Genomic DNA, 15,641 nt, shown 5'->3' with positions numbered 1-15,641 from the left:
TCTCTTCCTCCCAAACCAGTGGGAGCCGTGCTCTATTCATCACTCCTTGTGACAGTGCTCACTACCTCTCGAGACAGTCCTCTCCCACCCATGGTGACTTTGCTTGTCACAGAGTCCTTTTCCACAGCGGGCAGCACTCTGTCTTCCTCTGGCTTCTGCCAGTGAGTTTCATTTCTATTTATTGGGTTTACACAGCAAGGTTTCCTTTGCTAACAGAAGGATCTCAGAATGCCTGAGCGTGGATTCTAGGCCTTCTCAAGCTGGCCTAACCTACCGTACATGTTAGAATGATAGAACCTGAAGGTTGGGAAGGAAAGAGGGTTAAGCCAACCCTGGTGGATGCCGTTACTAACAGGCTGATTTACAGAGAGGCAGCGGACTCTACGCCTCTCTCCGGAGTGACATCCTTCCCGGGAGCAGACCAAAGGCCAAAGGCAGGGGTCAGAAGCAGGAGACCCGACTGCGCTGCACACACATGAGAAGAGCGCACAGTGGGGGTGTCGCAGGCACGGCACTGGGCCTAGAGAGGTGTGTTACACAGTGGGAGCCCTGGGGTCAGCTAGGCAGGCCGGTCTGTGCCGCCCCCCGGCCTGTGTGCCCGCTCAGCCAGCGCCAACCACTCACGGGGGCCCTTCCCAACTGCAGTCTCCCACTGGACCTTGGCTCCCCCAGAAGGCCCGGCCAGACCCTCACTTTCAGACCCACTTTCCTGGCTTGAGGTCAGCACAGCCCACTCTGTGGCAGCTTCCCTCCAGCCCCAGGGCCCGCGGGCCCTCCTTGCTCCTCACTGCAGCTGCATGGCACCCACAGGAGAGGCCAGCCTGCTGTCGAGCCTCCCAGCTTGCCACTTCGTTTCTAGTGACTACCACCCGTGACAGTCATGTCACAGACGACGCCAGGCTTCCATCACACGAGGGGGCCGACAGGATGTACATCCAGGATGTACATGCACGCTGCCTTCCTGGTGTATATGCAGGAGGAGGGGACGGTCCCAGAGCCTCCCTTGACAGTCTTGGGGTGCAGGGGGCATCGTTACTGGCCGGCCCAGCGCGCTCAGCCTGCACGGTTCACCCCTCGAGCTCTGACCGCCCACAGGTGTCTCCGTCACTGCCCTCTGGGCCGAAGGGGCCCCCAGGGACGCTGGGGCAGGGCGGGGGTACTTACCCACAAAGTACGCCAGCAGGATGACCAGCGTGGCTGAGATGGCGATGGCACTCAGGGCCGCGCACTTCCAGTTACAGTACTTGGAGGGCTTCTTGAGGTTGAAGGCCGGGCGGGAGAAGGTGGTGCGGGGCAGGGGCCGGGGCGGCGGTGAGTACACGGTGCTGGACGTCAGAGGGTAGCCTGGCGCCGCGCTGCAGAAGAGTGGGGAGGTGCCTCCGGGCTTGAAGAGGAAGTGCCTGTGGACGGAGAGAAGCGGGGTGGGCGGCAGGGTTAGCCGGCGCCCCGGGAGCCCACACCGGCCTGAGGGTGGAGGCAGCGGTAGAGGAAGCATGCAGAAGAGCCTAGAGAGACAGGGAGAGAGAGACCTGCCACGGAGGAGACGAGGGGCAGAGAAAAAGGAAAGTCATGTGCCGGACAGAACAGGGCACACGGAGGCACGTTTCCACGGAGACACGGGTGGGACAGCCCTGCCCATGAGGAACCCACCCTAGCTGGACAGAAGGCTGGGTGCTGAGATCCTTTTCCTGGGAAGCCACGTGGGGCTGGGATGCTGTTTTCTTGGAGAAGGAACTAGATGTCTTCTAAAATTATTGCAGTAACTTGGAAAACGCCGAAAATCCTATTCTGGCCACCACCACCCCCCTCCCCCGGAGATTTTGAAACCGCCAGTTTTTCCTCTCCCTCGAACGCATCCTTTCCTTTTGTACCATGGTGCGGGAATGGAATACCAACTTTTTTTTTTTTTTTTTTAGAGGGAGTCGGGCTTCCCTGATAGCTCAGTTGGTAAAGAATCTGCTTGTACTACAGGAGACCCCCGTTGGATTCCTGGGTCTGGAAGAGCCTCTGGAGAAGGGGTAGGCTACCCACTCCAGTATTCTTGGGCTTCCCTTGTGGCTCAGCTGGTAAAGAATCCGCCTGCAATGTGGGAGACCTGGGTCTTCGATCCTTGGTTTGGGAAGATCCTTTGCAGAAGGGAAACGCTATGCACTCCAGTATTCTGGCCTGGAGAATTCCATGGACTGTGTATTCCACGGGGTTGCAAAGAGTCAGATAGGACTGAGCGACTTTCAGTTTCACTTTCACTTTGGTAGGGGTGGGAACCAAGAAACCACTACTAAACTCTGCCAAGGTCAAGAGTCCCTTAGTGGCTGTTACACATCGAATGGCAGCAAATGCCTTCAAAGAACTCTGCTCAGAAGCCAGTCTGCTGCCTTCCAGGCCCCTGGTAACAGGTGTGGCAGAGGACAGACAGGCAACTCCGTCCTGCAGCCTGGCCATAGCCTTGAGGGCAGAATGGCAAGGTCAAAGCACATTGTTGTGGCTGAATTAGGTGCCAGGAAATCCTCCACAGCCTGTCTCTAACCATGGCAATGGGAGGCCTGGGAAACGGGGCGCACTGGTTGCCCTGCACGCCCCTGAAGTCTCAGGGCAGAAGGTAAGACTGAGAGGGGTCTTGTACCCTGCTGCGGTGCAAGAGGCCTCGGGCCACAGAATACAGCACCAGGGCCAGCATACATACAACACAGGGCCTGTGCTGCATAGAGGCAGCTACATGAGATGGCTTCCGGATGTCAGAGGCAGCCAATGAGATGCTGGGAGCGCCATATTAACAAGACTGCTGTTAATATGCTGGGGGATAGGGTACTCCAAGGATAAACTCTTGCAAGTGGAACACAGGCTTGGGGATGGGCATGCAACATGGCCTCATCACTTCCCCAAGGAGGTCCCAGGGAAAGGTCTCAGGGTCAGCATGCAGGAGCGGGGGCCACAGGGACAGCACACACAGAGGGGAGGAGCATGGGGACGTCACCTACCCGTCATTGTAAGCCCCATCATGGCGGGAGGCGCTGAGAATGTCCATCTCAATCAGGCTGTCCTGCAATGTCCCTAGGAATGGCTGCTTGCCTAGGTTTCTACACACACATGGAGACATGAATGAAGCCATGAGTCATGCATCGATGAAGGGGAGAGTAGAGAAACACAGAGCGTGGCTGACTGGTGCAGCTGTGCGGGAGACCACCGGGGCACGGTTTCCAGGTGAGGGGGCTGTGGGCAAGCCCCCGGTGCCCAGGGTCTGCCTGGCCCAGAGCTTCTGGAGGGAGCACCCTCCATACAAACCTGTAGGTCTGCCAGCTGTGTGCATCACATCGCATCTCTGACTGGCGAAGACGGATTATGGCTCATGTGCTGAGCTAGGCGCGTGATATCCATTTATCTCAGGTCTTCAAAGAGACACTGTACAAGGAAGGCAGTGTCGTCCCCATTGTACAGAGCACGGAATGGAGACACGGGGAGGTCCCAGGACTAAGCTGAGGCTACCAGCTAGCAAGGTTCAAAGCAGGAATGTGAGCCCAGGTTTATCTGGTTCCAGAGCCTGGCTTTCTCCTCTACTTGATCCTGCCTACATCTGCTTTAACAACAGCCAGAGATACTCACTTTGCTTGTCCAAAGGAAAAAGACAGACAAGCATTTTGGGCCCTTTGCTTTTAGAGCAGTGGTTCTCAAACTTGTAAGAATCAGAATCCTTGGGAGAGCTATGCTTTGCTGAGGCTCAGCTCCAGAGATTTGGGGTCACTGGGTGTTGGTGCGTCTGGGGATCTGAATTTCTCATGAGCCCCCCAGGTTGCAGGTGATACTGGAGGGTCAGGGTCCTTTGGCAGTGCGGTGATGACTGATTGGCAGGGACAGAACTCCACAGAGACGGGGAGGCTCTTTCGTCCCCCACATGCACTGAGGGCACTGAGGCCTTCTGGGACCCAGAATGAAGGTCAACACACTTGCCACTTTGGTCTCAACTGTGCCTGCTAAGTGACGCCACTCACACACAAGTGCATAGGGTCTTGTTTCCTAATGTTTCAGGGTTGCTGCCACCTCACTTGAATTGTTTTGAACAAGCCCCTGGTGGATACCCGCTGCTATCTGTGCCTCAGGGAAGGACTGACTGCAGAAAGTCACCTTTTGGGGCCAGCCCTGCCACATACTATCCTTCTGACTTTGACCAGATCTTGAGAACTGGAAAACTAAATTCAAGCCCCCTTTCTGCCGCATCCTTGCTGTGTGACTTTGTGTCGACACTTTAACCTCTTCTAATCTTACACTACTGTATCTGTAAAATGGGGCCAATAATACTAAACTCACAGCTTGCTATAGGAACAACTGAGAAATGTTGGAAGTATTTTCAGAGTTTAGGCAAAGGTTACAGAAATACCAAGGCTAGCTATAATAGTGGCTACCTAACCTACATCTCGGCTTCCCAGGTGGTGCTAGTGGTAAAGAATCTGCCTGCCAATGCAGGAGACATAAGAGACGTGGGTTCGATCCTTGGTTGGCAAGATCTCCTGGAGGAGGGCACGGCAACCCACTCCAGTATTCTTGCCTGGAGAATCCCATGGACGGAGGAGCCTGGCAGGCTACAGTCCACAGGGTTGCAGAGTCAGACACGACTGAGGGACTCAGTGTGCACGCACCCTAGATCCACTGTATACTTCTCACTGTCTAGAGCTGTGCAACTATTATCCAGTGTAAATCTTTCTTTCTCAACAACCCTGCAAAGTCTCCACTGCATCCTTGTTTGTAGGCTGGCATGCATGGCATGGCCTGGAGAAGTCCCAAGGTTCTATCATATAGTAAGCAAATGGCAGAGCCAGACTGAAGCCTGAGTTTGTCTGCCATAGGAGCTCAGGCCCGCTTAGGCCCTCTCTGCCCATAACCTGCCCAGCCCCACATACTTGCAAAAGGAGAGGCTGTAAGTACTGTCTCAGGGCGCCATTCCCCTGGCCTTCCCAGGGACTGTGGGGGCACAGACAGCACTGTTTTACAGCCGAGCCTCTGAGTACCACCGTGCTGGGGGGTACCTAGCAGTCTGGGTGGCAGCCGATTCTGGAAGCCACCCCTGGGGCATCCCACAGAGCTCAGAGTTCCCGCAGGGGAGCGGAAGTCGCTAGGAGTGGCCCCATTTCTGCCCCCAGGCAGGGAGGCCTTCTGACGGGAGGTCGTCTGACCCAGCGAGAAGCACACAGGCCCTGGGGTCAGGAAGGTCTGCCTCTCTCAGCCCCTGGCCTGCAAGTGCCTGACAGACGGTAGAAAGAACTCAAATAAATATTTGCTGACTACTGCGGGTGACGGGGTACACCAGGGAGAGTGTGCCTGGCATATCATGAGCATGCAGTTGGTGTTTAATTGAGGGTAGCACAGGGGGTGCTTTATTATTATTTCCTCTATTCCCTGCATTTCAGGAGGACATCTGAAGTCTCTTCATAGTCTATACTGCCCAGCCTGGGCAGGCCCTCACTCCCCTGTCCAGGGACCCCAGAGCTGAGCTCTTGCTGCCTTCCTGGGGCCTGAGAGTGGCCACGTGGCATGCTCACCAGGACACACGGGGGTCTGGCCGGTATCACTAGGTGAGGACTGTGCTCTCAGACAGTCAAATCTAATCTTTAAGACACATCAGTAGCAAGTAAATATATTCAGGAAAAAGGGACAAAGTATAAAGATCAAAATGTTAACAGTGGGGATTTTCCAGTGTCTGGAATAAGAACGATTTTAATTTTGTAATTTTAAAGGAAACTTGTAAAGAGAGAGAGAGAATGGGCAACTATCTCCTGAAAGTACAGATCCATTCAAACATGGCAAAAGGCAACACAACAGAAAAGAGTTTCTAGAGTGACAGAGTGCCTGTCATTTCCTGAGAGAGCCTCCACATCCACACTAACTTAGGTGTCAATCATTTAGATCACTCAGGAACTTGGGGGTACATGAGTACTTGCTGAAATGCTGCCCATTCCGATGCTACTTTTGCCTTGAACTGTGCTGTGTGTGTGCTCAGTCAGGTCTGACTCTTTGTGACCCCGTGGACCGTAGTCTGCCAGGCTCCTCTATCCATGGGATTCTCCAGGCAAGAATACTGGAGTGGGTTGCCATGCCCTCCTCCAGGGGATCTTCCTGACCCAGGGATCGAACCCACATCCCTTGCATCATCTGCACTGGTAGTCGGTTTCTTTACCACTTTTCACCTGGGAAGCCTTTGCCTTAAAATAAGAAACCTTATTCCGTACTTTCAAAGCTGAGTTCTGGGTCAGTGTATTAGGTCTCATCTGACTCTGAGAAAACCGAGGCCCAGAGAGACGCATGTCCCACTCCCACCCACATAGCAAGTCAGTGGCAAAGCTGGAATGAAAACTCCAGTGTCCCGACACCCAGTTCAAGGGTCCCCAGCACATTTTGTCTACCTCTGCCCCCAACATCTGGGTTTCTGGTTCTTCTGAAACATAAATGTGATGAGGGCTTCCTGATGGGGACCCTGAGCTGCTGAGCCCTCCCTGGGTCACAGTCCTGCAGGGTCTCCAGCTCACTGCTGCTGGGAGCTCAGGTACGGCCATCAGATTCATCTGACCCTCACATTGCTGGGTGTTGTTAACTCATTTTACAGATATGGAAGCTGAGACCCAGAGATGTTAAGAGACTGCCCGAGATCACACAGCAATGAAAAGCTAGCGATGGGACTCAAACCCAGATCTCTCCAACCTCATCAAGCTGCCTATCAGGAAAGAGCAACCAAGGGCTTGGAGAGGGCACTGCAGGGTAATGCTAGACTGTTCTTAGAGCTCCTGTTAGAAGGGAGAGGAGACTGGCTCCCTTCGAAGCCTGAGGGGAGGCCCTGGATCAGTTTCTGAGCTGCCTGAAGCAGGATTCCATCTCTTTGACCCAGGGCCGGATGAGCTTGCCTCCCAAATGCAGAAGAGAGGGCTTTGGGAGAGGAAGTGGCTGGGCAGCTACAGTGGCCAGTGGTTCTTCTGGGACCATCCCATTCCACAGCCCGTCTTCTCACCACAAGGCCACTGTCCTGGGTTCCACCCATAGGCCCCTGGGACAGCTGCCGATAAAGCACGACAGGCAGGGATCACACCCCACACCCTGCAGCTGAGACCCTCCCACAAGGTGCTTGGGGTGTAAGAGACTCAGCCAACCCACTTAAATTTAGTTACAGAGCTGGCATTTGAGCAGAAGGATGAACAAAGAAAAGTGAACCAGGTCTTCCATTCCATTCCCATGATGTCCCTCTCGATTTGAAAGATGTTGACAGCTCCTCACCCTCACGTCTACCACTCCAGCCCCTGGGCCCACAGGGTAAAGTGCGCCCTCCTGCTCATGGAACTCAAGGGTCACCGATCCCTATTTACTGTCATCTCCGCAGGGAAGCCCTGCAGCTCCCACGTCAGCCAACTCTTAGCCCTCTCCCCGCAAATCCAAGTTCTCTCCTGGACTTTGCACAACTCTCATCTCAGAATTCCTTTCTCCCCTGAAATTCCACTCGTACAAGCCCCAGGACGCTACCTGTAATAATCAGAAAGGCAGCACTGGACAGAGGTTGGGGGCAGAAACTCCAAGTAGGCTGGCCCAGGTATGGATCGTGGCCCTGCCCTTCACTGGTTGTGGCTCCTTAGATAAGTTTCTTAAGTTTTCTGTTCTTCAGATTCTTCACTTCTCCAGTGAGGAGGATAATAAGAGCGAAGTGCAGAAGAGCTAAGATAGCAGAGGAGTGCAGAAGAACTGAGATAGCAGTACTGACAGCCATCTTTTTTAAAGGCATGCTTATAAGGTTGGTGTGTCTGCTTGTCTGGTGTCTGGGAACTCAGGGTTTAGGCAGGTTCCCATCATCAACTGATTAGAGGGACTGACTCACTGAGCCTCAACTATCTGCATAAACACCAGAGTTTATGCTGAACACACCTGCCTTCTTTCTGGGAGTCTGGATTTTGGATACATGCCAGGCAGGAGGCAAGGTGTCCATGTGACCAGCCCTCAATAAAACCCTTGGCACTGAGTCTCTAATGAGCTTCCCTGGTTGGAAGCTCATTAGCACACTCAGTATGGACTCTCTGAGTGTTTGTTATGGTTATTATTTGGTGCTTCTAAGCAGGGGAGAGGGCGGTCACACCGTCCTCTCTGCTGGGAGGCTTCCCTGCTCAGAGCATTATGCAGACAGCCCTGCCTACTTTCCTTCATTTATGGGTCTGCCTCCCTCACCAGACCTTGTGCTTCCTGCATGGGAGTGGCTGTGTATGTTTGTGACCGAATCACCAAATGACAGAGTCCGTGGGGTTCTGTCGGCTCCCAGCAATGCTCAGAAGCTGGCTTGGGGCACCAGGAGACGCCGTGTGCCCTTCTGGGAAGCGCGTCAGGGCTGGGCTGGAGACCAGGGGAAGGCCTCCCATCCCTGGGGGTGGGCATGGCTGTTCCCCCAATGGAGTGTGGCCGCGGAGTGGGCCCCAGGCTCCCAGACCAGGCCTGTGATCAGATAAGCTAGAGCTGAGGTCTGGCTGCCTTCTGCTCTGGCTTCCCCTTCATCCGACAGGAGCCCATCGGGTTATTCACCAGGCAGGCCCTGTGAACTCAATCACACATCTATGTCGCAGACTGTGAAAGAAGGGGATTGGGTTTTAGGGGACTCTCAACATATGGTTCCCACCAGAATGGACCACAGATGCACCTGCAGGGCTTAAAGCAACATCGCAGCCCCGCTCTGGGGAGCACAGCTAGATCCCATCTCCTTCCTCCCTGGGGGCCTCGGTCACCCTGGGGGAGCGCCAGTGGCATAGCGAGGTGGGGCAGGGAAAGGAACAGGTTAATCAAGTCCTTCCTTTTCTTTGTCCTTCCACTAGTCTCTTTTCTCCTGCCGGCATGAAAGAGAAACCCCTCCTGGTCATTCTACTAGCTGTTAGGGTATTTGCTCAGCTATTTATTTTAGACTCTTAACCAAGGGAGGGGCCTGTGGCATCGGGAGGGAGGCCCAGCTGCTGGTGGGGCTTGGCGAAGCTGTTCAGGGCGTCTCAAAAAGACCCTGCTCTCTAGGGCTCCCCGGGCTGAGCTCAGTCTGCGTCTCCCCAGGCCCGCCTCTCTTCCCTGCCTCTCCCTGGGGACTCCTGCTCTTCACCAGGCAGTCCCCCAGCACCAGGGCTGCTGGAACATCTCCCCTGTGCCCTGCTCAGGCCTCAGGTGAGTGTACATGTTTATTCATTTGCTCCATCATTCATTCACACCATTTCACTTGCGTGTTAATATTTATTGAGCCCTCATCAGGCGGCAAGGCTGTGTTGTATGCTGGCGGATCCTGAGGCAAGGCAGTTAAAACACATTTCCAGTGCTGATCTCTAGCCTACTGCTAGAGTCTGTTCTCTGGCACACAGTAGGCATTGCTGAATATTTAGTGGACAACAAATAACTACATGATAAGCCCTTGAGCATGCGTGTGCTAAGACCTATGCAGACATTATTTTTGTAACTGCTCCAACATCCTGATGAGGCAGTACGGTAGATTCAAGGAGGATGAAAATTCTCAGCTCTTCTCGCTTTGAGATATGGGGTCTATTCTCTCTCCCTTGAAGCTGGCTGGCCCGTGACTGCTCTGACCAACAGAATATGACAGAAGTGACACCATGCCAGTTCCAGGCCAAGTCTAATATTAGAAGGATCAACGGCTTCTTGTCTCAGCACAGTGGAGCCTTGAGCTGCCATGTGGAGACAACCTGAGATCATACGAGAAGGAGAGGGCGCCCCCAACCTCAGCCCAGCTTCCCAGTGGTCTCCCGCAGGGTGTCAGGCACATGAGTAAAGCCATCTTGGATCCTTCAGACCAGCTCAGCCAACAGCCAGACACCACAACTGCCTCCCGTCTACCCCATGTGGAGCAGAGAGCCAGCCCAACCGAGCTCTTCCTGAACTCTCAACTCACACTGTGGAGTACAATCAACTGGTGGTCTTTAAACCACTAAGTGTTGGGGTAGCTGGTTATGCAGCAATAGATCATCAGAACAGGAATTCACTAACACTTTCTGCCCTTTAGAGACGAAGATTGTAAGGTCTAGGTCCACAGCTAGTGAGCACTGGGGTGGGGGTCTGATCGTAGGATGCATCTGACCTTTAAACCCGTGCTTTGAACAACTCACTACAGTGAGTGGACCATCACTTGTGCCCTCAAAATGTCAGGGTCAAACTCACTTCTTCAAAGTAAAGAAGAGAGAGAACCCACAGTTTCCTCTCAACTCCTCTGGTGAGCAGCACCTTAATACATATTTTTGGATGACTTTTTCTTCACAGGGTTGATATGGGGGGCAGATACACATGGGAGAAAAAGGGAAACAGCTTTTGTGGCATGTCTTTTAATTCCAGGCACTGTGCTGTGTGCTCATACCTTAGCTCCCAAGCTAAGAGATATGACTTCTTGTCCCAATTTACAGATGGGGACATCAAGGTTCAAAGATGCTAAGCAATTTTCCCAGCCAGGAAGCGCTGAAGCCAAGGTAGGAGTCTACATCCATCTGATCTATAAAGCCTGCATCCTTCCCACCTCACCAAGTTGGTCAGTTACCTGTGATCCTATCTCCAGACTTGACATGGCTCCCTCATAAACTCTATTGGTTGGTTTTTTGCTGTTGACCAGCTGGTATTAAGATCCAGAATTCTGATTGTGTTATCCACTGTACTAGGCACCTCTCCCAGTTTCAGGCTATTTTTAGATGCACAGAACTCTGCGGTCATAGACGAAGCCTTCCTCCAACATTTCATCTGGGTCTTCAAGGACAAGTAGAACTTTGCTAGACCAAGAAGGAAGGAGGAGGGTGACTCTGGCAGAGAGTTGTGCAAAGAGTATATGCAAAGGCTCAGGGGCATGTGAGGCCCAAGGTTTTGCTGAAATACTGATAAATACACATATGTGTACACTCATCTATACACACATACACTGAATATTAAATTTACAAGATTATGTTATATATGTGTATGGATTTAGATAAGCAACAAAATGTTACATAAACACAAGTATATACCAACATGTTAATAATGATTACTGTCTGGTGGTAGATATGGGTAACTTTCTTTTCTTGCTTATTTCTATTTCCTAAGTGCTCTATAAAATATTAGTTAAGAAGAGAGAAAGCAAAGTTCCTGTGGTTTGAGCAGTGGCAGTGGGAGGAGAGAGGGCAGATGGGCAACTCTCCTGGGCACTGGCTGACCAGGCAGGAGAGTTAAGCTGGGACCACCCTCACATCTCCAAGAGCCATCAAGAGACCGACCCTGCTGCTGGTCCTCTCCTCTATCTTCCTATCCCTCGAGAAACTTGGAAAACCACCTACTTTGATGCTATGTGAGAAGCACAAACATCTAAGCAGAGGGAGTGGCTGCCACACTCCGTTCAGAGAACGAGAGCCATTGATTACTGGCTGGCTGCCTTTGATCATGTGCTGTCATTCAACAAGCACTTTGGGAATACTGGGGATCTAATTAAGCTACTCTGCTTGGGAAGGCACACAATTATCTGACTCTGTCCATGAAGAGAGCAAATGAAGCACGCAGGGAAAAGTCACACATGATTTTAAAGGCTGTCAACAGACATATTAATTAAGAGACTGGGGAAGGGGTTGGGCCATACCTGTGAGAAATGTGCTTTAGGGAAAAATAACTGTACGAGGGGAAAATGACACAAAAGGATGCTGGTTTTCTCTCACTGGACCTACAAGTTCAACGTGGGAGTATCACAGGTATGTGCCAGGCAGAGTCAGATGGGTCCGCTTCCCATGTGTGGATTAACTTCACTTCTTTAAACGAGACATGACTTTTGTCCTCTTCCCAGATAAGGAACAGGAATTTGAGAGGCTAAAATCTCTGTTTCCCACTACTTTGAGAAATAGGGCAGAAGAGTAAGAGGTTCCAAACATCCAGCCTGGGACACTTTGTCCTTGGTTCAGAACAAGAAGAGAAAGGCTACGTCCCCCAAGGTCAAGAGCACGTGTCTCAGAATGGCAGGCTGACGGGTGCGTCTAATTTTCATCTTTATATCTTCCTGCGCTTTCCCCAGTAGGCTTGAATGGTTTTCATAATCTTAAAAGAATCATCTCCACTTGGGAAAAATAGTGATGTAGCAAAGGGAAGGAAGACAGCTAGGAACTGAGGCTGACTGAGATCCTTGAGCTGAAAGGAGCATCCTAGGAGGCTGGGAGAAAGGAGAGGCAGGGTCCAGCCCAGCAGCAGGTGGTGGTGCTGGTGCAGGGAGACAGCCCCATACCCAGGAGCCGGGGCACCTAGGTTCAAATTTCAGCTGTGTGTGGACTGTGATGGGACCTGAACTAGTCACCTGTCCTGAGTTTTAGCTTCCAAACCTGTCAGCTGGGATCACAATAATCATACCTACTTCATCAAGTTGTGAGGATTACTATTTTATCACACAAACTCGAATACGTCCATGTTAGGGCTTGTTAGAGCTTTGGGGATAGAGGGGCTCGACCAACAGGGGAGGAGGAGAATAGGGGAGGGGAGATGGTCACTGAGCAGCCACCTACCCACTGGCTGCTCCTGCCTGGTCCCCAGCTGGTCCCCATGGCACCACACAGGTGCCACACCCAGCAGAGGGGGACCGAACCACAGAAGGGAATGGCGGAGGTGTGAGCCCAAATCAGACCCTGGGAGCTTGCTCTCTGCCACATGCCAGCCTGCTTAGACACAGCAGCTCTCACCTACTGTTACAACAGCACTTTCCATCCAGCAGCAGCCCTGTGGTGTAGTAAAGGGAGGCGCAGAGGGGGAGGCCGCTTGACCAAGGTCACACCTTCAGTGAGCAGCAGGGTAGTCCTGAACCTCAGAGCTGCTTGATTCTCAAGCCCCAGTGCTCTCTCCCCTCCATTCCATGGCCCTTCTCTCTGGCAGCCAGAGAGTTGGATCCCTGAGACCCTGCTGCCCAGGACAGGCCAGGTGGTGGGCACGCAGCATAGCCCCGCCAGGTCCCCAGAGCCCTGGGGATCTCAGCCCGGCCATCCTGTCCTCCTGTCCTCAGGGTCCCAGCCCGCCCCATGCCCCGCACCTGGTCTCCAGTGGGATGTTACTGTTGAGCAGCCAGTTGTCCTGGGCGTGGGTCTGCTCCTGTGCACCGCTGGCAGGGGGCTCTCCAGACAGCGAGTGGTCTGTGGGCGCTGGGCTGGGGTTGCTCCTCGGAGTGAAGTTGCCCCGGTTCAGGGAGCTAATGGAGGCCGCATGGTGCTGGTTGGGGGTGTGGGTGTGCGAGAGCGGAGGAGGCGGTGTCCGGAGTCGAGAATGGTTATGCAGGCCGCTCGGGTGATCTAGGGCACAAACACGCACGGTCAGCGAGATGGGGACGGCCCCAAGGGGACCACACGCGGGCCACGCAGGAGCAGCCAGGCCAGCCGTGAAACGCGCAAGTCGCTCAGTCGTGTCTGACTCTGCGACCCCGTGGGCTGTAGCCCACCAGGTTCCTCTGTCCATGGGATTTTCCAGGCAAGAATACTGGAGTGAGGTGCCATGCCCTTCTCCAGGAGCTCTTCCCAACCCAGGGATAGAATCCAGGTCTCCCACGTTGTTTGAGCTACCCAGGAAGCCCCACGCCAGCTGTAGGCATTGGCCAACTGGGCATGATCACGCAGTCAATAAACATGTGCTCAACAGGCATTTACTGAGTATCTGCTACTCTAGCTGCTGGGGAGCAAAGCAGACAAAAGTCCTGTTCTCACTGAGCTTACATCTGAGTTAGAGAGATAGCCAATAAAGATTAAAAAAAAAAAAAGACCAGATAGTACCATCGACTAAATAGCCCTGAATTTAAGCAAATTCTGCGAGATACTGAAGGACAGGGATGCTTGGCGTGCTGCAGTCCACGGGGTCACAGAGAGTCAGACATGACTTAGTGACTAAACAACAACACGTGTCACTAACTTCATGCTGTTTCTTTGATACTTTTAGGGTACGGCCAGAACCCATAGCCTCAGCATCACCTGGGAATTTGCTAAAAATGAAAATTCTTGGGTCCTGACCCAGAGTTACTGAACCATGAACCTTTGAGTGGGGTCAAGAAATCTGACCTTACAAACCCTCCAGGTGATTCTGAGGCATGATAAGATTTGGATATCACTAATTATACGTAAGATTACACAGCAAATGAAACACATGAGGTAAACAAATCATATACATACTTACCTATGTATGAAAGTAAAAGTGTTGCTCAGTCATGGCCAACTCTTTGCGACCCCATGGACTGTAGCCCACCAGGCTCCTCTGTCCATGGAATTCTCCAGGCAAGAATACTGGGGTGAGTAGCCATTCCCTTCTCCAGGGGATCTTCCTGACTCAAGAATCGAACCTGTGTTTCCTGCATTGCAGACAGACTCTTTGCCATCTGAGCCACCAAGGAAGCCCATATATACATATATATTCACCATCTCGGTAAACCTATATGTACATATATATAGTTTGGGCTTCCCTGGTAGCTCAGATAGTAAAGAATCCTCCTGCAATGCAGGAGACCCTGGTTCAATTCCTGGGTCAGAAAGGTCCCCTAGAGAAGGGATAGGCGTCCCACTTCAGTGTTCTTGGGCTTCTCTGCTGGCTCAGACGGTAAAGAATTCGCCTGCTACGTGGGAGACCTGGGTTCCATCCCTGAGTTGGGAAGATTCCCCTGGAGGAGGGCACGACAACCCACTCTAGTATTCTTGCCTGGAGAATCCCCATGGACAGAGGAGCCTGGCGGGCTGCAGTCCATGGGGTTGCAGAGTCAGACATGACTGAATGACTAAGCACAGCACAGCAAACATGTGTATATATAAGTAGTTTACCAAGATGGTGATAAATCTGAGAACACACAAAGCCGGGAAGGAGGCTGTGGCCTGTATATGTCAGGGCAGTGATGAAACTTTAGATCAGATGGTCAGTGATGGGCTTTTGAGTAAAGGGAATGAGCCATGCTGGTGTCTGGGGTGGGGGTGGCAGTTAAAAAGCACCACTTACACTTCTGGAGCACTAACTATGTGCCAGGCACTATTCTGAGCCTACTTGTGTTAATTCAGCTAATCTTCACAACCCACTACAAAGCAGGTATTGCTTGCATTTCATTTTACAGATGAGGCAATTAAGATAAAATTATTTATATATATTTTTATATATTCATATAAATGTTTATTTATATATAAATATTTATATTTTATTTACTCCTTCTAAGTACTTGGAGTGTTGGAGTACCATCTTAAGTACCATCTGCTAAGCTATGCTCACAGGAAGCCTGGGCTTTGGAAGCTAAGAGTATGATGAAGGTAAAGAAGGTCAGGAAACTGGGTTCTGTTTTAGATTTTGCCACTTATTAATCACATAACTATTGTTGTGAATTGCACGTTTAGATCCCTCCAAAATTCCCTGGTGGCTCAGCTAGTAAAGAATTCACCTGCAATGCGGGAGACCTGGGTTTGACCCCTGGGTTGGGAACATCCCCTGGAGAAGGGAATGCTACCCACTCCAGTATTCTGGCCTGGAGAATTCCATGACTATTTCATGGGGTAGCAAAGAATTGGGCATGACTGAGTGACTTTCACTTTCACTTTCAAAATTCATAAGTGGAACACCTAACCCCAAATTGATGGTATCTGTAGGTGGGGTTCTTGGGAGGTAACAAGGTTGAGATAAAGATACGAGGGTGAAGTCCTCAG

General features: G+C 52.0%; 1 protein-coding gene across 1 annotated transcript in view; it reads right to left on the bottom strand.

The window, feature by feature from the left end:
• The window catches only part of LOC120874267 (teneurin-4), a 327,401-nt gene that overhangs the window by 247,305 nt on the left and 64,455 nt on the right, over positions 1-15,641 (bottom strand). The window contains exons 2-4 of the mRNA XM_040255609.1: positions 13,016-13,271; positions 2,979-3,077; positions 1,165-1,400 (exon numbers count right to left, since the gene is read on the bottom strand). Coding sequence (XP_040111543.1) covers positions 1,165-1,400; positions 2,979-3,025 — 283 coding nt within the window. The 5' untranslated portion in view covers positions 3,026-3,077; positions 13,016-13,271. The remainder of the gene's footprint in view (positions 1-1,164; positions 1,401-2,978; positions 3,078-13,015; positions 13,272-15,641) is intronic.

This window comes from Oryx dammah, unplaced genomic scaffold (genome assembly GCF_014754425.2).
Source record: "Oryx dammah isolate SB20612 unplaced genomic scaffold, SCBI_Odam_1.1 HiC_scaffold_15, whole genome shotgun sequence".
Taxonomy (NCBI): domain Eukaryota; kingdom Metazoa; phylum Chordata; class Mammalia; order Artiodactyla; family Bovidae; genus Oryx; species Oryx dammah.
Note: the sequence above shows the minus strand (reverse complement) of the source record. Positions and strands in the feature narration are given on the sequence as shown.